This window comes from Corvus moneduloides, chromosome 6 (genome assembly GCF_009650955.1).
Source record: "Corvus moneduloides isolate bCorMon1 chromosome 6, bCorMon1.pri, whole genome shotgun sequence".
Taxonomy (NCBI): domain Eukaryota; kingdom Metazoa; phylum Chordata; class Aves; order Passeriformes; family Corvidae; genus Corvus; species Corvus moneduloides.
Window position 1 is genome coordinate 27,095,902 of NC_045481.1, and position 21,094 is coordinate 27,116,995.

A 21,094-nucleotide genomic window follows, 5' to 3' on the forward strand; every position below is an offset into this window, starting at 1 on the left:
CTTCTCTACTCAGAAACAGATAGGAATTTCTCATTGCTTCTCAATTTTTTCCACTTTTTATTAGCTCCCAATTCTTGGAGCTTCTTATTTTATTCTAATCAGCAGCCTTCTATCTTAATTTGATCCCGCTTTCTTTCGAAGGCAGCTGAATCTCCAGTAAAATACATATGCTCTTTCTCTGTTCAGACAAAGCACAGCCCTGCATCATCTTGCTCAGTTGCCAATTAGTTTGTAGATGTCTAAATACCACAAGAATACCCCTGTTGCTCATTTCAGTGAAAGCAGTCTGCTGCTGAAAATTTTGCATTTTTGAACTCAGACTACCATAAATCCTTACAAACAACTTTGTACCTAATTTCTAAACTTAATTAGTACCTAGAAAATTGACTTGATCATCACTTTCCTCATTGGAGGCACTGACCTGGTAGGCAAGTGAGCAGCATGTCCAACACATCCAGGATTGCACTCTGCACAGAAGGGAGCACTAGCCTCTGTTTGTTTGACAACACATAGCAAGGGATTAGGGCAATTTTTGAGGGATGTGGAAAAAGTGATTTTTCTTCTCTTAGGCAGAAGAGAGGTTAGCCTAACAGCTACAAAACCAAGACGACTTTTACAGGTGTGCTATTATTGTAGTAAAGCACATTAAGAGGTGGTAAACAAGTCACATTTTTTTCCAAAAAACTTCCATCTGAGCAAGACTGTAGAATTGCCAGACATGTTAGAAGGTTTCTAAGCAATGGATTGTTTGACCAGATAGAACTTGAGAAACACAGATTAATTTCTGCTATTACATTATTTCCATTTTGACGTTTTCCAAATCAAGGAGTATGCTCAGGCCACAGGAGAAGAGTGAAAATTTAAATATGTAGGCCTACTAAACTAAACTACTCAGAAGATTAGAAAAAGCTAATTAAAGAGGAGGGAATGAGAAAGGTATCTACTCTACCCTGGGTTTTACATTTCTTCAAAATGCTCACAATGTAATGAAGAAAGGAATAACCTGTATCTAACTGCAGATATATTAGACTTTAATACACTTTAATATCTTGTTTTGATAATTTCTCACACTCTCCTCTTACCCAAAATTTAAATTCAAGGAAAAAGAGCAACTAAAAATTCTGTGTCCCTCAAAACATAGAAACAGAGATAGTGAAAGGATAATGGTTACATGATACTTGATCTCTACCCAAAATTCATGAAATTTTTTTGGTAGGAGCCAAGAGAAAAGACGAGAGATCCAGTCAAGAGATGTTTGAGATGGACCCAGGTATCCTGGAAAAAGATGACTGAAATCTCTCTACTTGGAAAGAGAGAAAACATCTATGGTCTGCAAAAGAGACACTATCACAGCATAAATTGTGTTTGTTTCGATGTCAATACATAATTTATGATTCAGATATTTAAGTCACAAAGAAGTGATGGAGTGCTTTACTCCAAAATAAGTTAGAAATTAACAGACACCTGAGATACAGAAGGTTATACTAGGTCATCCCAAGTTACCTTTTTTTCAAAAAGATGGAAAGCAGTTATCAATCATTTGAAACAGTAGACCCTTCCTTGTGAGAGTTAAGGGATATAATATAAAGCAGAAGAATCCAGGTTATACCTCAGAAGGATTCCAAGAAAGATTTTGCTGTAAAAGCAAATATATTTTATTAAAAATATAAAAAACTAAATGGATCATGAAAGCATCTCAACTGTTTAAGACAATACAAGGACAAAGAGAGCACTTCTATAAATTCTTGTTGCAAAAACATAATTTTTTTAATCTCTTTTACAATATTTGCAATTGATAACAGCTACACTGAATATGTTAGAGAGATGCAAATGTATCACAGAACAGCTTGAGTTCAGAGTGATGCCAGATGAATGACTAAAATAAGGCGTTCTGGAATCAGAAGAGTTACGTTTCAACTATCTTCCTGGAGCACTCATGTGAAGCTGAGCTTTCCAGGAAATTTCCCACGGGACAATATAAGGAAAACCTCCCACTCATGCTATGTGGCTAGTTCTGAGAAAGGACATTGCAAAAGTGAGACAAGTATTTTCAAAGGATCAGTGGTGGTTAGTAAAACCCTAATTCATGTAGCACGGAAAGAGACTAGCAGCAAACACCAAAATCCCTAGGGAGCAAGCCACAATAAAGAAGCAATGTTCTTGATTACAGAAAGAGCAGAAGCACAGATAGATCTGCAACTGAGATACTGAGAAAATTTTCACAAGAGAAAGAGATGATCTGTGTGCTGAGCAATTTTTCCAAGGAATAATATAAAGAGTCTGCTATGGCCCGGATCCTCAAACCACTCTTATCACCACAAGCCAACTGACAGCCAGAGGAAGGAAATCAACTCTAAGCAACCAAAACAAATAGAAAGCTTCATGAAAATGGAATCAGACATCTCCTGGCCGAGGAAAAAAAACTACGAGAAAATGAAAAATTGCTTGTCTTACTGCTACATTTGCATTTTGAAAATTATATTCAGAAGCCATTATGTTATACACTTTTATCCAGAGTCTGTATAACTCATTTTTCTCATTATGATTTGGACAAAAGACCAGAAAGAAGACTTCTTAAATTTGCAGATGAAAACAATTAATGGGCTTGGAGGAGATGTGGAATGAGATAAAATAAAAAAAGTTTAATAATGGACAAAGGTAAAATCCTACATGTATAATTTCACAGATAAAATGGGCAAGAGTGAGGTGAAAAAAACATATTGTGGGAAAGGCAATTGGGAACTAGAATGAATTACAAGATGAACTTGAATCAACCATCTCCTGCTGGTTTGGAAAAAAAGAAAATACTAAACTGGTAGGTTTTGTTTGAGAGATATGTGAAACACTTTTTCCAGTCTCCTCAGCAACAGTCAAGCTTCACACTGTCAAGCCTGGGCACAACAATTGCAGAAGGACACACATCATTTGGAAGCAGCCCCTCAGGAATATTATCAGAGGACAGAAGAAAAAAAAATATCTGTATGAAGTTATAGTTGGGTTTTTGTTTGGTTTGGATTTTTTTGTTTTGTTTTGGCTTTTGCTTAGGTTTCATTAGTTATATAGTAGATAAACTATTCAAAATACATCTAAAGTCTATATTATATTATACTATATAAAATAATTTCACAACACTTGTTTCTACAGTTATATTTCTTTTTGTCTGTATACAGATTTAAAGGTCAGCAGGTTACAGAGGGTCTGTATTCCTAATGTGCTTGTTAAAACTTTGCTTCATTTGTTTACATAGACAAAACCCTTAGGAAAGTATTTTATGAACTCCCATTGACTCGTGTGACTTCACAAATAAACTCTAAAAAGAAGAAAAACCATGAGGAATGCTATCCATTCACTGACTTCCATTTATAAATAAAATGTATTAGTGGACTTATGAGGGTGAGCTGTATGTACAGAATATTCTCATTTCGTAAGCAGTTCTGCTTGTGCTCTGAACCAGCCCAAAGCTGGGTGCAAACACCACCCACAAGCTCCACAGACCTTCAGTTTCAGCTCAGAGCTGCACTAATACAGACACAAGCAATTCCAGATCAGAACTAGCACCAAGTCCAGCAAGATTTCCCAAGTCTGACTGCAGAAATACCTTTTCACAGGATCTGCTAAAAATTTACTGCACATTGCAGATTTTGTCAAAAGCTGGCAATGTCTACCCTAAAATTTTTAGAAAAATGTTGGGACCCTTAAAAAATCAAGATCAACTCTCTATTTGCTTAGGACTGATTACGGTACAATCACCCTGGTCAGTATTAGTATACAGTGTTGTATTTTAAGACAGCTTGCAGGTCCAGTCCTAAAATAAACACAAATAAAATACCATTGCACTGAGTATGAAGGAAGACTATGTTCACATAAACAGGCCTCAGAATGCAACTCAGAAGACAGCTCAGTCTGAAGGGATAACATTTGTGCTATTTTTGGAGATTGCCGCCTTTCAAAAGCGTGCCTCATCTGCTGCAGCAAACCAGGCCGTGCAAATGAACATACACTTACGGTCCCAGGCACTAATTATTTGAACATTGCCTTGAATTTCCTTAATAACTTTAATGATTTAGCAAAAATTAGATCTGGGACCAAGACGGAGATAATTGTTTAAAGAAACTTGAGTTCAATCATTGGGTTGGAAGGAGATTGTTGCTCTTAAAGCTTAAAAAAACCCACGTTTTTGGGAGACAAATTCCAGTCTTGATAATGCATTTTCTTGCTGGAAAAAGAAAGGAAAAATGTTGATTTACTGGTTTTTACTGTTCAACTCTCATCACTTCATATTTCTCACCAAGTCTCTGATCTGAAAAAAATCTGAGAAAAACTTTTTAATATTTAAAATTTTTAATGCAGTTCTACCTGAATTCAGACTTCAATGTAATCTTTCCATAACTGAAAGGCCAGACATTAGATCACATGTGTATCCTACTACCTCTGAAACTTGCATATTTTTCAAATGAGTGGCTCTGTTGGAATTTTGTTGGACTTTTATTTGGGAGTTTTAGGTGTAGAAGCCCATTAAAATCACTGGGAATATTTCTGGGCACCTGTGAGATGTCCAGTCAGGTTACTGCTACTGTTTTATTACCTACTTTTGGAGTGTGAATATGTTCATGAATGTGGTTATGACTGTTGAATTAAGTGATGAGCAAATAACATTGAAAAAAATCTGATAATTAAGTGGTTTCTATTATCTCCCTTAAAAGGATTGATTCACTTTTTAACACAGGCTGTCAGACACGCTTCAGCAGTTAGGAAAAGCCCTTTTGTTTATTTTACTAATGGCAGAGTTGATTGAGACACCTTCACTGAGAAGTCTGTAATATAAATTTCATCATACCTTCAGCTGTACGAGATGCACATCCACATGCTTGCTATCCGAGTCCTGCTGGACCGAGTAGGTCAGATCCCTGACTCTTTCAGATGTCATCCGAAGCCAGGTCTCAATTTCTGGCAAGTGGAGGACAATCTTCCAATCAGCCCCAGTGTGTAGAGGAGGAGGCTTTTCATACTGCTGGCCAGAGTCAAGGTCCTTCATGACATCCCCTTCCCCATCTTGTTCCACTGTAGGAGTCATGTTTATGAGCATGGGAGAGGCATCAGATGGCATCGGATCCAGTTCTTGTGTTCTCATGGGAGAAAGTGCTACATCCATGGCTAACATGTGAAAGTCTAAACCATACTTCTTTCAAAAATAGCTGCAAAGATAAAAAGAAAACACGCTGCTGTTTTAAGACCAAATTTAGCAACAAAGTATTCAAAGACAAGGAGTAAATGATAATGTCTGAGATGTATTGCACATCTAAATAAATTCTTCACCCTAAAAATTTATACTGGAAGTTCAAGGCTAAATAGATTTTTTCAAAATAACTTTTTTTATTTGAACAAACAAGGCCTTTGCACGAGAAAAATAACGAATACTGCACTTCTCTCATAGCCATTTCCAATTGTAATTTCTCATCTAATTTCCAATCGCCTTGGAAACTATAGTTTTCATTAATGAAAAATACATTCTGATTTTCTACAACTGCAATACAAATAAATGAGCATTGACAAAGTCAGCAGAACTTTGCTGAACTCCACAAGTTAATACAAAACTGGTATTTGTAAACTAGTACATATTGGAACATATTCCTTGGCCTGAAACTTGAGACTAAACACAGACTATTTCAAGATTTATTTAAATTTCCAACTCTACTATTGATCATGTACAACAAAAAATTTGCAGGCAAACTTGAAGCACTTATTGAGGACACTTGGTTGATTTATTGATTTTCATTTTGAATTTTAAATTCTGGTCATTTTATTAGATTAAGAACAGTTGCAATAAGCAACAACACTAGCAAAATGTAGATATAATAATCCCAAATATGAAAATATATACCGAAAATTAAAACACCATTTTACAAAGTGTCTTTATGAAAGCCCAAGTTCTGTGTCATCAATATACACTTATGAGGTCCACTGGAAAATGTAAATAAGTGAAACATTTTACTTTGTACCTCTTCTTCTGTGTGTTCTACTTACATGTGTCCTACACAAGAAGAAGGCTGCCATAAACCCTATGCATTAAAAAAAAAAAAAAAAAAAAAAACAAAAAAAACAAAAAAAAAACCACAAAACCAAAAACAAGCAACCAAAAAAAAAACCAACCCAAAACAACTTTACTTACTTAACACAAAAGCTATAAGATTGTAGAAAAAACAGTGCCTTTCACTATTAAATCAACTATACTTGACTACTGAGTTATATTCCTAAATATTTCACGCAGAGTCTCAGCATCTAAAGACTACTCCTGCAGGCAGTGAGAGTATCAAAGTACCCAGTGACAATATCACTTATCATAGCCAGGAAGGACAAAAATTTTATGTTTTATGTTAATTTGATTTTATTTCCTACGCCTCCACTACCTAGTAAATCAGCGTTTGCACATCTACATGTTCACAAAACAATATATTTAAATTATGCTAAATATTATTACTAAATATTAATTTGGCACTTCAGAACAAAATTTTCTATCAGTGCAATCAAGCAAAGGGAATGAAAGAAGAATGCAAATATTCTCAGTGCCTGCTGTAAAATTTCCAAGTCTTTTAGTTCAAAGTTTGAAAAATTCCAAATTAAATGGTGTTAAATAAAAAGTTCTGCAGCAGGGCCAGATGAAATTAACATTTCAGGGAGCTGAGTATTTTTTAAGTTCATCTCTCTACATTGCCTACATTTTTCAGCTTAAACTCTGGTGCCAGAAATACTCAACATATACTGTTAGAAAAATCAGTGTAGTAACATTTTTGTCTTAGACACTGCTGATCATAGCCCCAGTTCTAAAGCATAGAATTCATCTGTTCTAACAGCCAAAACGATCTCAATATTTAAAACATTTTTTTTACAATATTTCCTCCTGAAAGCGAAATTTTGGTGAAACACATGTGGTCCTTGTTTCTGCATGTTTATTGTTAAACATGCCGATCAGCAAAACAGTTGGTTGTGAATCACTAAACGATACCAAAGCGCAGGAAGAGCAGTGCTTGCTTCGTAGTTTTTCACATAAAATAACCCCTGGCACTCTTACAGAGTTTTGCAGTATGACTCAGCTCTAGTAAAGCAATTAGCAAACAGAAATGAAAACATGCTCCTGCAGAAGCAAACAAAAGCTAGCCCATGCTGCATGCAGAGAGCACGTCTAGCTTTCACACACTGAGTGTGCAATTAGCAACCATTAGGAACCTGCTGACCTGTTTTTTGTTACGATGTGCTTGACTCTCTAAGAGTGGCTCTCCAGCATTACAGCTAATGCCTCCTTAATCCTAGTAGCTCTTACAGTCAAGTCCTTTAAATCCTTTCCTTTCTGCCAGATCAGAAGAAGTTGCAACACTTCAATTAAGAATATGTGGAGAAATTTTAAAATAAATAATTCTTTTCACATTCTTAAAAAAAAAAAAATTAAAAATTCTGCAAATGTAATAAAATACTCTGTGGATACGAATTAGTAAGGCCTGTGAAAGCTTTAAAAAGCTCACAAATGCTTGAAAGGAGAAACTTGCAGCTGGAAATGACTGAATCCAAACACTAGGACACAGATTTCTTTAAACTGATTCTTGGCAGAATAAAAAGGCATCATCATCCAGCTACGCTGCGAGGAAGGACAAAAGAAAGATCCTCCTGCGCTCTCCAAGAACACTGGCACTGAAGGAGGGCGGTCACACTTGAGCTCCTAAAATCACCGGAGAAACCGAAAGCTCCGCGTCACCTCCCGCCCGCAGCAGCGCCTCTGCCCCGGGAGCGAAGCAGCAGCGACAGCTCTGCCTCGTCCCGCCGGCGCTGACAGGGCGCGGGGAGGGCACCCTGCGGGCACCGGCACTCCCTGCGTATGGCAGGAAAATAGGAAAATCCCCCAGTGCAGAGGTGTTTTTACAAAATTCTGATGTTGAAGTACGAAGTAGCAAACAACAAGGCCCAGCAGCAGCAGCCAACCTCATAGACACATCTATTTTACGCAATTTAGGAGTCATAAAACTTGCCGAAACACTCTTGATCAGAAGTTCTGCCTTTTGGATTACTGACCACGTGCAAGCCTTGTATTCATGAAGTTTTGTGAAGCCACCAACCACTGAAGAGGACCCAATTGTCTATTCTCCACTCCATTCTCACAGGGGCAGTTGCATCTACTGTCCTCTAGCTGTATCCTTTCTCCTCCAATATTTAGAACAATTTCATACTGAAATATGGAAGGTACAACCAGCAAGATAGAGCATGGAAATCCCCATCAGTTCCACTATTTGCATAACGTACCATAAGGGACGTACGATAAATTTTAGTAAAACCAATTTTAATTTTAAATTCGAAAAGGGTATTTAAGAACAATGTAGCAAGCTGTCGCATAGCAGACTTAAAACATCTGCTAAAAAAAACGGGATAAGAAGGGATGATCAAGTTAAACAATACTTTGGGGTCATATATTGATATTTATGATGTAAATGCTGACCTTAAATTTTGTTATATTTCTGGAGAATTTTGTTTTTCCAGATTTTGTAGGATGTACAAATTGTGAATTGTAAACCACTACAATAAGTGCTAGAACACATATTAAAATTGAATAAATTTTTTCGAGGCAATCTTTATACCTTGCAAAAATAATTTTTGCAATGAGGTAAAGAAGGGATTATTTTGTTTCTAAGCAGGACCTCTATCGCTGCCAAAATTTTTTAATGAAACTTAAAAGCTGTGCTCAGTCTCCTTTTCTACATCAGAAAAATCCTGGTAGCATCAATAACAGTTTTAGGTGGGTAAGCCGTACTAAATCACATTTCAGCTTTCTTCTAAACCAAGCCTTTTCTGTACCCAGAATAGTTGTACAAAGCAGCTGATTTTAAATTTGCAGGTGAACAGATGAAAATGCAATGTCAAATATCCTGATCAATAAAAGGTTCATCTTTCAACATTTGCAGGGCATAACTTTATTTTTATTGTCACAATCAGACCGCGAGTTATGATACCATTATTTCTAAAAATACTCCTCAAATTATTTATTTCTGCTGCTTCAAAAGCTACTCTTTCAGTCTGCTGAAGGACACATTTAAGAACTACACAACACAGCTACCAGCTTGCATTCCTTCTGGTGGGAGAAAAAAAATAGATGAATCGAGCATATTTTTTTGCCTTGTGTTAATTCTTTATATACAGTCTTATATTGTCATGGATACTGGTATAAAAGGTTAGAGATCCTGTGTAAGCACATGCACACATATGCTTTCTATCTTCATCTTTAGTAAGTGCATTATGCCTAACAGATGGCTGATCACCTAATCACACAGACAATCTCACTTTCCCCTGCTTTTCTGCTCAGTCAGATGCTAACACTCTTATGCAGAACATAGAATGTCTGTGCCAACCATAATATAGTTTATCAATCACCACAAGCCTTGAAAGGCTTCTCGCACTCATTCTGCTCCCCAGTAGTTCACATTTCCCCCGTTTATAAAGTGCAGGCCACATTCACTCTGCCAGCTATCAGATCATCCACATTTTCCTCCAGTAGCAGTTAGTTCCTGTCAAACAAAGAATCATTAAGCATTTTAAGCCATAGAGTAGTCCAGTCATTGATCAGTGGTGCAGACACTGGGTCTAATGAATGTTAATGAGCTCTAATTTCCCTTACTGTCACATATTGTTAAAATCAGCTGTAATCACTTTACAGCCACCTGTCTGTCAAGTAAACAATTTATTTCAATCTCAAAAATGCCACAAAAAACCCAGAGAAACTCCATGACTAAATAATTTTGTCTGCTTGCTGACTTTGAAGTCTAATAATGTAAATTTTAACATCAGATTTTATGAGTTCATTGATGCCAAATTTTCTTGAATAGATACAGTGAAAATGAATGTCTTACACAGGCAACTTATATTATAATGTCTTTTCCATTTCAGTAGTCTTAGGAATTCTCTGCCAAGTTATAAAGCTCATTATACTTTTCCTTGAAAATGTAATTAACTGTATCAACTGCAAAGATAAACTATGTCAGTACACAAAAAACCTGAAATATATCATGTCAGTAACATATAGAGCAAACTGAATTTAATATTACAGTAACACTATCCATGCTACACTGATCCTGCTGCTGATTTGCTATATGATTTAAGAAATAAATTTCAAAAAGCTTTGAAAGAGCTGAATTGTAATGGACCCAATTTAGGTTTTTCTATTCACATCATTCCTCGTGAATGCACTTCAAAAATTACTCCTTTGCAATTATCTTATTATTACATTCAAAATTCTGAACAATTTGGATAATTTTTCATTTAGGACTGCTTGGCCTCCAATTTCATATGTGAGATTCTTAGAAAGTATATCTGATAGGGAATAAGATGGTGCCTCAGTTCCTTGAGGATATAGACCAAAGAGGCTTGCACAGTAATTCCAATATTAAACCTGAACACCAACATGAATCATGATTACAATTTTTAATGTGACTGATTTGAAGTCCATTAAAAAGTCTGCTCCCAAGGCTTTAATGGAAGCAAAGCCAGACCATCAATTTTTAACAGTGGAAATCCGACCATGGATGTTCGAGTTCCTGTCTATGTGAATAAATCAGAGGACACTGCAATGACCCAACATACTCTTTGCTATCTACTGTTTCTCTTTCTAATACAAGGTGAAGGAAAATGTGGAACTTAAAAGGCAAGTGTTCAGCCAGAAATTGGAAATTACTGTGGCAAATCAGGGAAAGCGGAAATTCTACTGGAGGATTTAGCAAAGGATCTGTCTGAAACTGATGGCCTAGCAGGAGAGACTGTGAAACAAACCAATAGTCCATAAGGTCTAGGCATTAGACACCCAGGCAACCTGCAAGAAGCCACTGGTAAAATAGGCAAATTGATGGTTGTGGTGTGCATGGTCTTCATATGTAACTTCTTTTGGTTCTTAGGATATTAGATTGTAAGGAAAGGCTCTGCAGATCCTTTCACATGATGTTTATATCATGAGAACTAGTAGAAACTGTAGCAGAATGAGGCAACACCATTTTTTAGAGGAAGACCCCCTGCTGCTTTCGAAAAGCATATTATTGGTGTTTTCCAACAAAATGCTTTTGACAAGATCCAATGCCAAAGGCTAAATGAATCTAAATAGCCATGGTATAAGAAGGAAGGTCCTTGAATGGACAAATAACAGAAACAATAAACAGTGGAATGAAGAACAAATGCAGGTCACAAGCTGGGTTTCACAGAAACCTCTGCTAAGCACTGTGCTTCTCAATAAACTGATCAATGACCTGAAAAATGGGTGAAAAATCAAGCAAAAAAAAGTCAGCAGAAGGTATTGAAATACTTGGGACAAATAGAAATGCTGAGTAAATGAAAGATGTCACAAGGCAAAAAAATTGAGCAATAACATATATGATTAAACTTAGTACAGACAAATATTAAGATATGTGCATGAAAAAAAAAACCAGTCCATCAACAAAAAAGTGAAGTCTTGCCCAAAAGAGTGCATTAAATTTATATGCTCCCAGCTCATATAATTTTATGTTCTCAGTTATAAAAAAGCAGGGAGACTAGCGGGAAATGATCCCATTAGACAACTGCTGTGAGGTACATGAGAAAAAAATTCTACACTACAACATGTACAGACATTGAAAACAATTGTGTAGTGCCAGATTCATACAGACAGAGGAAAGTATTCAGAGAGTCAAACATATTATGATGAGCAGTTGTGTTTTCTGGTCCTTCTAACTCAGTGCAGGTTTGCCCTGCAGTGAGTAACAGTGTCTGGGAGATGATGTGGTACAAAGAGATTAGCATTAAAATTGACAAAGACAAATTAGCCGTTTCATATTAACTCATCATTACTTCAGCACCCTTCATTAGCTAACTGAGCTACACCACCCTAGGCTTTTGTTGTCCTAATTTTCACTCCAGAAAGCCAGCAGTACATAGTGGCAACTTTTATATGCTGATTTTTCAGCATACACGTGAGTGGGTTTTTGTTGGTTTTTTTAATTTGTGTTTTTGGGCAGGTTGTTTTAGCTTCCCTGGATAAAGCCATTTTTGTCATTCTAGTGACTAAGAGCGAGCAAAACATTTGCAAACATAAAATAGTTTTTCCCTTCAGCTACAAAAGTCAGATGGTGAAGGATGAAAAATAACTATTCTAGTAAGAAGGCGGTGTCTTGTTCCAAAATTTTTCTCCAAAGAGATAGTGTGAAACATCTTTTAAATTGGAAGATAGCAAAATGAAGATTAGGCTTGGCTGAATACTAATCTGGATTTAAAATGGTCTTTCAGTACAGACAGAGACAGTGAGATATAAGTGAGAACACTCTGTTTCAAAAGAGGATCTGATTATTCACTTGAGTGTATACACCAGAGGGTCCTTGACTGCCTACCAAATCTGACTCATAACCAGGCAGGTAGGAGAGCAGAAAGATCCACAATTGTTTCTATGCATTTGTACGTCCATGATCTTAAACACCTTAGTCACTAAGAAATTCTTCTGAGAAGTCATCCACCATCAAAATACCAAACAGATTATTTCCATGCCCTAAAAGAAAAAAGTAACAAACATTGCATTTCCTTTCACATCTGTATGTGTCACTTTCTTGAAATTCTCATCCGCTCATGGGTACCAGCGTTCCACCAAGTAAGTGGTGCAGGAGGTCAGTAATAAACTTTTCTTGCTCCAAGCAGGATTGCTCTTAATTCTCTTTAGACACAGCTAGCTTAGACACAAGTAGCTCTCTAGGAGCTGATGCTGAAAAATGTGAAAGCCCACTTGTTTTGCAACACTAAATTTTATTTGAATTGTGCATTAAAGGAAACTTCCTCATTTCAATGTTATGAAAACACTCAACATCTAGTAATATAAAAAAACACCTTATTTAGTTTCAGCTACCTGAAAATATCTTATCATTCACAGAAACCAAGTTCAAGTTTGCTTCTGTAATTATATATTTATCTGGTGGCTGGGAACAGGGTATTTTTACATGAAGGTTAATTCATTCTGCAACACTGGTCTGAGCTTACAAATTCAAGACAGGAAAATCCTATACCGAAAATTTCCTATAAATAACCTCTTTGAATTCTTAGATCAATTATATAGCTTTTAAAATTTTTCAGAAAAAAATAGGTGAGATTTTTCTTGGTTGTCACTTGTTGCCAGTTGTAATTTTAGTTTGGTTTTTTCTGACCTTTTTTTTTTTTTAAATCTTCCTTTTCTCCTCCAAAATAGAAAATAAAAAATAATAATTAAAAAAAAAAACAGCAAATAATGGCAGTTAAAAACCACAGTGTTTTGATGCAAACAAATTTCAATGAATATTTCCAACCAGTCCGGTTCTTTTTCTCAGATGTTACCTCAAAATCAGTATTTTCAGGATTTTTCCTATCACAGCAGAATGAAAGAAACTGCTGCAACTCTTAGCTCAAAGTTAGGGCAAATAAAAATAATGTTTCACTTCAATTTCACACTCTAGTTTCATTGCAAATAAATGCTAATCACTTAGGAGAAATCTTAACATTGTTTCAGGGAAAAATTTCCAGGGGCTAAATGAGCTTATTCCTTTTTATTATGGAAGTTGATTATAAGAAATTAATTACTTGTATCAAGAGCAATACGACCTCATAAAAGGTCAGATAAGAAGAACTTCCTCACATGTACTAGACAAAGTATGTCAGCCACAGCCAATGTCTCCCTGCCGTGCAAGTCTCACATCTTTCTCTAGCTGAAAGACCATAATTTCAGCTTCTTCCTTAAATATGTTACAGGTACTGCAATACTGGATGTTCTGTCAGTCAGTATGAATGTTATTAAAAAAACCCCAAACCAACAACAATCTACCTGCAGACTTCTACAGGGCACAATATTAGCATGTCAGACCCAACGGTGAAACTTGAGGCATTTAAATTGCCCCAGCCCCAATCCTAATGATAAAATAGGTCAAAATAGCCACAAGACATTCTGTCATTTCTGAAACTAGTTTTGTTACACTAAATTTTCACAATTTTATGATAATAAAGACAGACTTTTGAAGAAACTCCTACTTTTTGGAATGACGCACAATGCAGCTGAGACCAGAGAGCCCTTCTGAACAGCAGTATTCCGTGTTATATGAGACAAAACACTCTATGACTAGCTGGTCCTGTAAATTCTCACTATCATGTAAAGTTTACTATAAATAATTTAGCTGTGAAATATAATATTTTCTCAGGTCTTCTTTAGAAGAACACCATAGTAATTGCTTTTTTTCTCAGTTTGGGGATTCACAGAAATAGACTAAGTTCTTTGGAGTGCAAGCTGGTTTTTTGTACTGAGTCATGCTCATGAAAGGTTCTGCTATACTGTTTTGGTTTATGGTAGTGTCTCGTATCAATAATACACTATCAAATGTGTGCATTCAGTTGTTTCAGGCATTCAGTTGTTTCAGGCATTCAGTTATCACAGTAATAGTGCATTGTAAAATGGTTTCTTTATTTTGGGGAATAATTTTTAATATACATTAAAATAAGACACTTGATGTACTACAAGGACGAACCATGGCTTCACCATTTTGCAAATTCTTTCCTCCTCAATCACAATGTGGATAAAATCCTGCCACTAGATGTGGACTTACTGGTCACCCAAAAATAGATATCCAGTCCTGTTGAGTAATCAGTCAATTGGCACCATGACCAAAGATAATGAATAGAGTTGCTTTAGAATCATGGAATGATAGAATCGTTAAGGCTGGGAAAGACCTCTGATATCATCAAGTGCAACTGTAAACCTAGAACCTGACTGTGTTCACCAATAAATCACATCCTCCAGTGGCATATCCACAGGTTTTTTGAACACTTCCAGAGAGAGTGACTCCACCACTTCTGTGGCAATGTTGACAACCCTTTCCATGAAGGATTTTTTCCTAATATCTAATCTAAACCTCCCTGGAGCAACTTGAGACCATTTCCTTTCATCCTGTCACTTGTTACCTGGGAGAAGAGACTGACAACCACCTCGTTTCAGGTATTTGTAGAGACCAATAAGGTCCCCTCTGAACCTCCTTTTCACCAGGCTTAGCAATGCCAGCTCCCTCAGCTGCTCATCAGACTTGTGCTCTGGACCCTTCAGCAGCCCCACTGCCCCGCTCTGGACATACACCAGCACCTCAATGTCTTTCCTGTTGTGAGGGGCCCAGAACTGAACACAGGATTCGAGGTGTGGCCTCACCAGTGTCCAGTACAGGGGGACAATCACTGTCCTGGTCCTGCTGGACACATTATTTCTTATAGAGGCTTGGATGCCACTGGCCTTCTTGGCCACCCGGGCACACACTGGCTCATGTTCAGCTGCTCCAACCAGCACCCCCACGTCCTTTTCTGCTGGGCAGCTTTCCAGCCACTCTGCCCCCAGCCTTAAGCACCACCTGGGGTTGTTGAAAGAAAACTATGATCAACAGTATCAAAAGCATCTCTAAACAGTATTCAAGCATGTTTCTAACTTCATTTTGCATCTGAACTCTAGCCAAATTTAAAAATATTGGCATTGCAGAACTTTGTTCTTAAATTCAAAATCAGTTTCAACAACACTGATAGTGGCCAAGAAAATTTTCAGTAACAAATGCTCTCAAATTTTCTTCTCATACACTTTTATGAGTACAGAAGTACATAATATTTACTATTCACCAACACTGTTACAGACTGCATCTCCTGAGATAAGTAACTCTGATTCTGATTTCTCTTTAATTACCATTTAACTAAGATCAATTTCATGGAAGTAAATAAAATGAAACAAATAAGAAAGCAGGCTTTAAGGGGTTCTTCAACTGAACACATAAAATTAAGGCACAAATGTTTTTACCCTTTTAAGTAATTCTCATACATAACACTGCTTTCTTTTGCCATAAATTTGATCAGGTACACCAAAATTAAGTTAAGCTAGAAGAGGAGTAAAAGTTTTGATGGTTCTGAAAATTCACGGTACAAAATTATTTCTTCAAAACTTTAACTAGGTAAAAGGTGTTGACATAATATTTATAATATTAGTAGTTCAGAAGTAATACTGATGCTTGCAGTAGCTCTGTACAAATCTTAGATATTATACATGTTCCAGAGAGAAAGTATAGTGCTGACACATATTACTCAAAGCACAGTCCCTGAGGAAAAAAAAAGGAAGCATCTTTGTTCACCTAGAACAATATTTTACAATGGAAGAATGACAGAATGATAGAAAGAAAGAATGATGGAAGGAAGGGAGAAAGAAAGAAAGAACGAAAGAAAGAAAAAGAAAGAAAGAAAGAAAGAAAGAAAGAAAAAGAAAGAAAGAAAGAAAGAAAGAAAGAAAGAAAGAAAGAAAGAAAGAAAGAAAGAAAGAAAGAAAGAGAAAGAAAGAGAAAGAAAGAAAGAGAAAGAAAGAGAGAGAAAGAAAGAAAGATCAACAAGAAGAATGAACAAAAGAAAAAATGAATGAATAACGGAATGACTGAAAGAGCAAACAAAGAAAGAAAAGAGAAGGAGAGAAAAAGAGCGAGACAGAAACAAGGAGGAAAAGAAGGATAGAAGGAAGGAAGAGGCTAGCAAGCAGGCCTGGCTCTTTATCCCCTTTATGTAGCCCATATCAACACTTAAGCTATTTATAGTGTTAAGGGCAAGCCCAAACCCTTGCAGTCTGACTACACTCATGAAAAAAGTGCTTCTGATAAGCTTTTTTTCCAATCTGGATATATATTGTCTTGAAGATGCTATGGAAGTGACTGAAATGTTTCATAGGAAAACTATAGATTCTTGCACAAAATCTTCCAAGGAAGCTCGGTCATTGAAGAACGCATGAATAATCATTTGAAGGACTGGGGATAAAGGAACACAAACCTGGTTTTGATGTGACTTTTGTATTCTATGAGCTAAGCATTTCACCAGTGCTGTGAAAAGAAGCAGATAAAGCAAAAGTCCAAGGACTACAGAATGGAGGATAAAAGGAATGAAAGATCAGCAGGAGCGACAAGAAAACAAGAAGCTTAAATATGGGTGCAAGAAAAACAGATGCTAGGAAATAGACTGAAAAAGCCAGTAATCAGAGTAATAGGAAACTGAATTTTAAACAGATCTTAGCTGTTGTGAGAAAACAAAAAAAAACAAAAAAAAAAAAAAGGAAAATATGCAGTCAGGAATAAAAGGGGATTTATTATTATTCTGTCAGTTCTAGAAAGAAAGTTTCCAGCAGGTTAAGAACTAAGACCACTGCTGATCAGCATGAAATAGTGTGTCACTGCACTGCACTTACTCCATCAGTTCATCTATATCAACGTTACAGCTTGCACCACCTTAAGCACATTTAGGCACGGCACTGTCATGGTGTGCCAAGGCAGACTGGCATATTATTGGAGGCACTTTGCCCCAGTGAACTGAAGAGGCTGAGTGTATCTGAAACCGCAGACAACAACAACAAAATGACTCAAGGAAGACATTGGAGAAAAACAATACTACTGGAAAAAATCAGCAAGAGGGCAACATCAGAATGGAGGCTTAGGAAAATACAAACATTCAGTGTCATGCCTGATGGTACTCTCTTATTCGGCATCCACATGACTAAATATCCAGACTTCAGAGCAAACCACTAAGAACAGAATATAGTCAACCAAGAAATGGACAGGCAGGAGTTTTCACATATATACCTCCAGTGGTCTATTGACATATTTCCTACCATTCCAATTCATCCTTGCTATAGCAAAGGAGAAATCTCAGCCACTTGCCATTGTTCATGAAAAACAACATGTCCACTCTTTCTGCCAATCAGAACTTCTTTGGGAGAATAATACTCCTCTTTTAATCTTGCAAGACATACTTCTCAAAGTCCCATGTGACCAAGCAGTAAGGTACTCATGCAAACCCCCAAACTGCAAACTCATTTGAGTAAAAATTTTGGTTTAAAGATGAACTATACCTGTAATTACACATTTTTAAGCAGGATAGAAATCTTTACTTCCTAAAGGCAAGTGCAGGAGGGAAAAGCCAGTACTATTCATTATCGTCTATAAAATTACAAGATTGCTTTCATTGTTTGTACACAGTGTCTTGTTATCAAAGGAGGCACCTGCCTCTGTTCTAAGGCTTTATAAGGTGGACTAGATATTATGATTGTACTTAAGAAATTACCCAAGAACTCTAGAAAATATGGCTTGAAGCATCAATTCTGTCTGCATGAGTGTTGGACTCCAGAAAGGAAAGGATATAGATTTAAGGCTTGGAGTTTCACTACAGGGAACAAGGACCCTGAACAGAAATTCTACTTACTCTGGATAACTGTTTTATTTCTTCCTGCCTTCCTCAACGATTTTGACTCTTATTCTATGATAATGGGACAAAGAGCCACCCAAATACAGAAACTTCTTAGTGACACCAAACAGATAAGATGGTGAAGAGATCACCTTACAACACTAAAAGACCATCTCAAAGATGAGATTGCACAATGAGTCCTGACCAAACCGCACTATAAGAACCGATATCACAGAACTTGACCACCTGCACAGTCAGTTGCAACTTGACTTTTATAGTTATCTGTGGGCAGGCACAGAAGAGAAAGGCATCAGTCTATGGCTACAGAAGCTACTTTTATGTGAGAATAAGCTGGATATAAGTTTGGATATTTCTGATTCTGATCCTTGAATCCCTGTAACTCAGAAAGCATTGTCTTTGTTTTCTGCCTCATTATGACTGGGCTACACAATGTCCTTCTGCACAATGAGAATGTACAGACAGCTATTGAAAATTATTGTTCATTTTGGTTTATTTTTTTTTCTCCTAATATAGAAAAGTACATGTAGCATCATATTCTGAGACTTCTCTGAGTGCTTTCAAGCACAGAAGATTCACCTAGAAATGTGACTGGGGTTTTATATTAAATTTTCCAGGACCAGAAATAATTATACTAGCCAAATACAATCTTAAGATACCACTTTCTTCGTAAGAGTAGCTCGAGAATGACAGATCTCATCCTGTGTCATAGGTTAGCAAGCATAGTCCCAGAAGGGACGTCCTTGCTAAGGGGTGCTTACAGTTTCCTCTGGGAACTGATAGAACCTATCAGCTGGCCAGTTTGAATATGGACAATTCTCTAAGCCACTTAAAGTTGTGATCACCTCTGTGATCCACATTTAAGAATAGGCAAACTCCCCCTCCAAGCTCTCTCTCGTTTCCGGCACTGGGACAGGTGGCTGCGGGCCCCGTGTGGGGGCCAGCGGGCCCGGCCAGGCCCTGCTTGGGCCAGGCCGGGCCGGGCCACGGCCACCCTGGAGCCGATGGACCTGTTCCACCTGTGGAACCCCCCCCACTGCCTTGCCGTGGGCAGCCGGAGCGGCTCGGCTCTCCCCCCTCTCCACTGCGATAAGAAACATTCAACATTCCAGCTGCAAAGCTGCAAGGCCGAGGTGAGATTAACCCTTTTATTGCTGTGAAGAGCTGAAAACCTGAGGGAAGAGAGAGAGGAGATGCTTAAAGCTGAAATTCTGTTGTGAAGCTATGATATATCAGAGTATCCTGTTGTAATTTCATGAAGATATGGGGGGTGGAGTGTTCAACTCGTGAGCAAAAGCACCTGCGCTGAGATAGGCAGATGCTGACGCAGCTGTAATTTCATGAGAAGTTTGGACAGGGAGAGATGAACCAGATGAGGACTTTTGCTCCAAATGGGAAAGGAGAAAACCTCAGTCCCTAGAAATGCTCCCAGAGATAGTCCTAACGATGAAGATGATGAAGACCCTTTGCTCCCAGGGAAGGAGAAGGGCCTCTGTTTTTGTTTCTGAACGGCTCAACCTTAAAATTGTACCCCAAAAAACTTCAAGAGTGGACCCTCGAAAGCAGTTGCGGGAAAAGCTGCAAGTCGGGGGAAAGGACTCACACGCAGGCAGAGAGACTCCTCTTCCTAAATGGACTGAACAATATTTGGAAGTGGGTGGCTGTCTCGTTGTGATAATGTTTTCATAGCATGAGCAAGAAGAGACTTCTCTTTCTAAATGGACTGAACAAGGTTATTATGGAAGTGGTAAACAGACTGAACATCTTAAGGGTTGTCTTTGAACATTGTCAGTGGGAGAAGGGAGGAAGGTGGGGGGAGGAGGAGAGTTCTGAAGGTGGTATAATTTTTTTTTCTTCTTTTAGGTCTGTTAATAAACTTCTTTATATTCTTTCAAGTTTGGTGCCTGTTTTGCATTTCTCCTAATTCTTATCTCACAGCAGATAAACAGTAATGAGTATTTTGGACCAAACCACTACATCCTGTCTGCTGCCACCAGCCGGTGATGTTTGCACCAGCACATTTTATGAAGAAATGAGCTGCAAACTCCCTGTCCTCCGCGTATATATGGTGTACACTTTTAGTCAACCTGTACACCTCACATAATTTTCTTATTATTTTCGAAATTGTACTGAACAAGTTAATAATAGGAATCAATTAACAGAGACGCCATAAAACAGTCCACAGGAGGTCCATTAATTTGCTATGCAAATTACATTTTAGATCAAGCACCTACAAAACCAGTAGGATCTAAACACTTTCTGAAAAACTGAAATAATTATATGAACTGATATTTTTGTTTGGTTAAATTTCGAGTCAGTATGTATAAATATAGTTACTGGTATTTCCAGTTCAGCAACTTTTCCAGCCTACTACTAGTCATGTGCAAAGTGCATGAAAAAGGAAGAATATAAATGGGCAGAATTGAGAAATAGTCACTTATCCAGAAGTAATAGCAATTGTTGCCCATATTATTCTTCACAGTTTTATTCTATATTTTCTTATTCAGTTTGACCTTCAAATTTTGTGCATAAAAAAATTATTATGATGATGGAATAGCACCTAGTTAAAAAATACATTTCTATCACTTTTTTGAACACACTGTTACAAGTCAATCATATATCTCCAATTTATGGGGTATTTTTTAAATTAAAAGTTTTGCTCAGGAAAAGCAAGTTGAATAGGCGAAATTTGTTCAGACACCTGTGTAAACATACAGCTGTGAACTGTATGCATGCATGATATTTTATTCTTCCAGAAAAAAAGTTAGTATGGAAAAATACTAAAAAGTAGAAAAATAATGCACAGTCATTTTAGAACTGTGTGCACTGTACATGC

The 21,094-nt window shown here is 37.2% G+C and overlaps 1 protein-coding gene across 4 annotated transcripts in view; it reads right to left on the reverse strand.

Annotated features, from left to right (window-relative positions):
• Window positions 1-21,094, reverse strand: part of AKAP6 (A-kinase anchoring protein 6) — a 274,206-nt gene that overhangs the window by 215,803 nt on the left and 37,309 nt on the right. For all 4 annotated transcript variants that reach the window (XM_032113046.1, XM_032113047.1, XM_032113044.1 and 1 more), the window contains exon 2: window positions 4,838-5,195. In XM_032113046.1, the coding sequence (XP_031968937.1) occupies window positions 4,838-5,161 (324 nt within the window). In that variant the 5' untranslated portion in view covers window positions 5,162-5,195. The remainder of the gene's footprint in view (window positions 1-4,837; window positions 5,196-21,094) is intronic.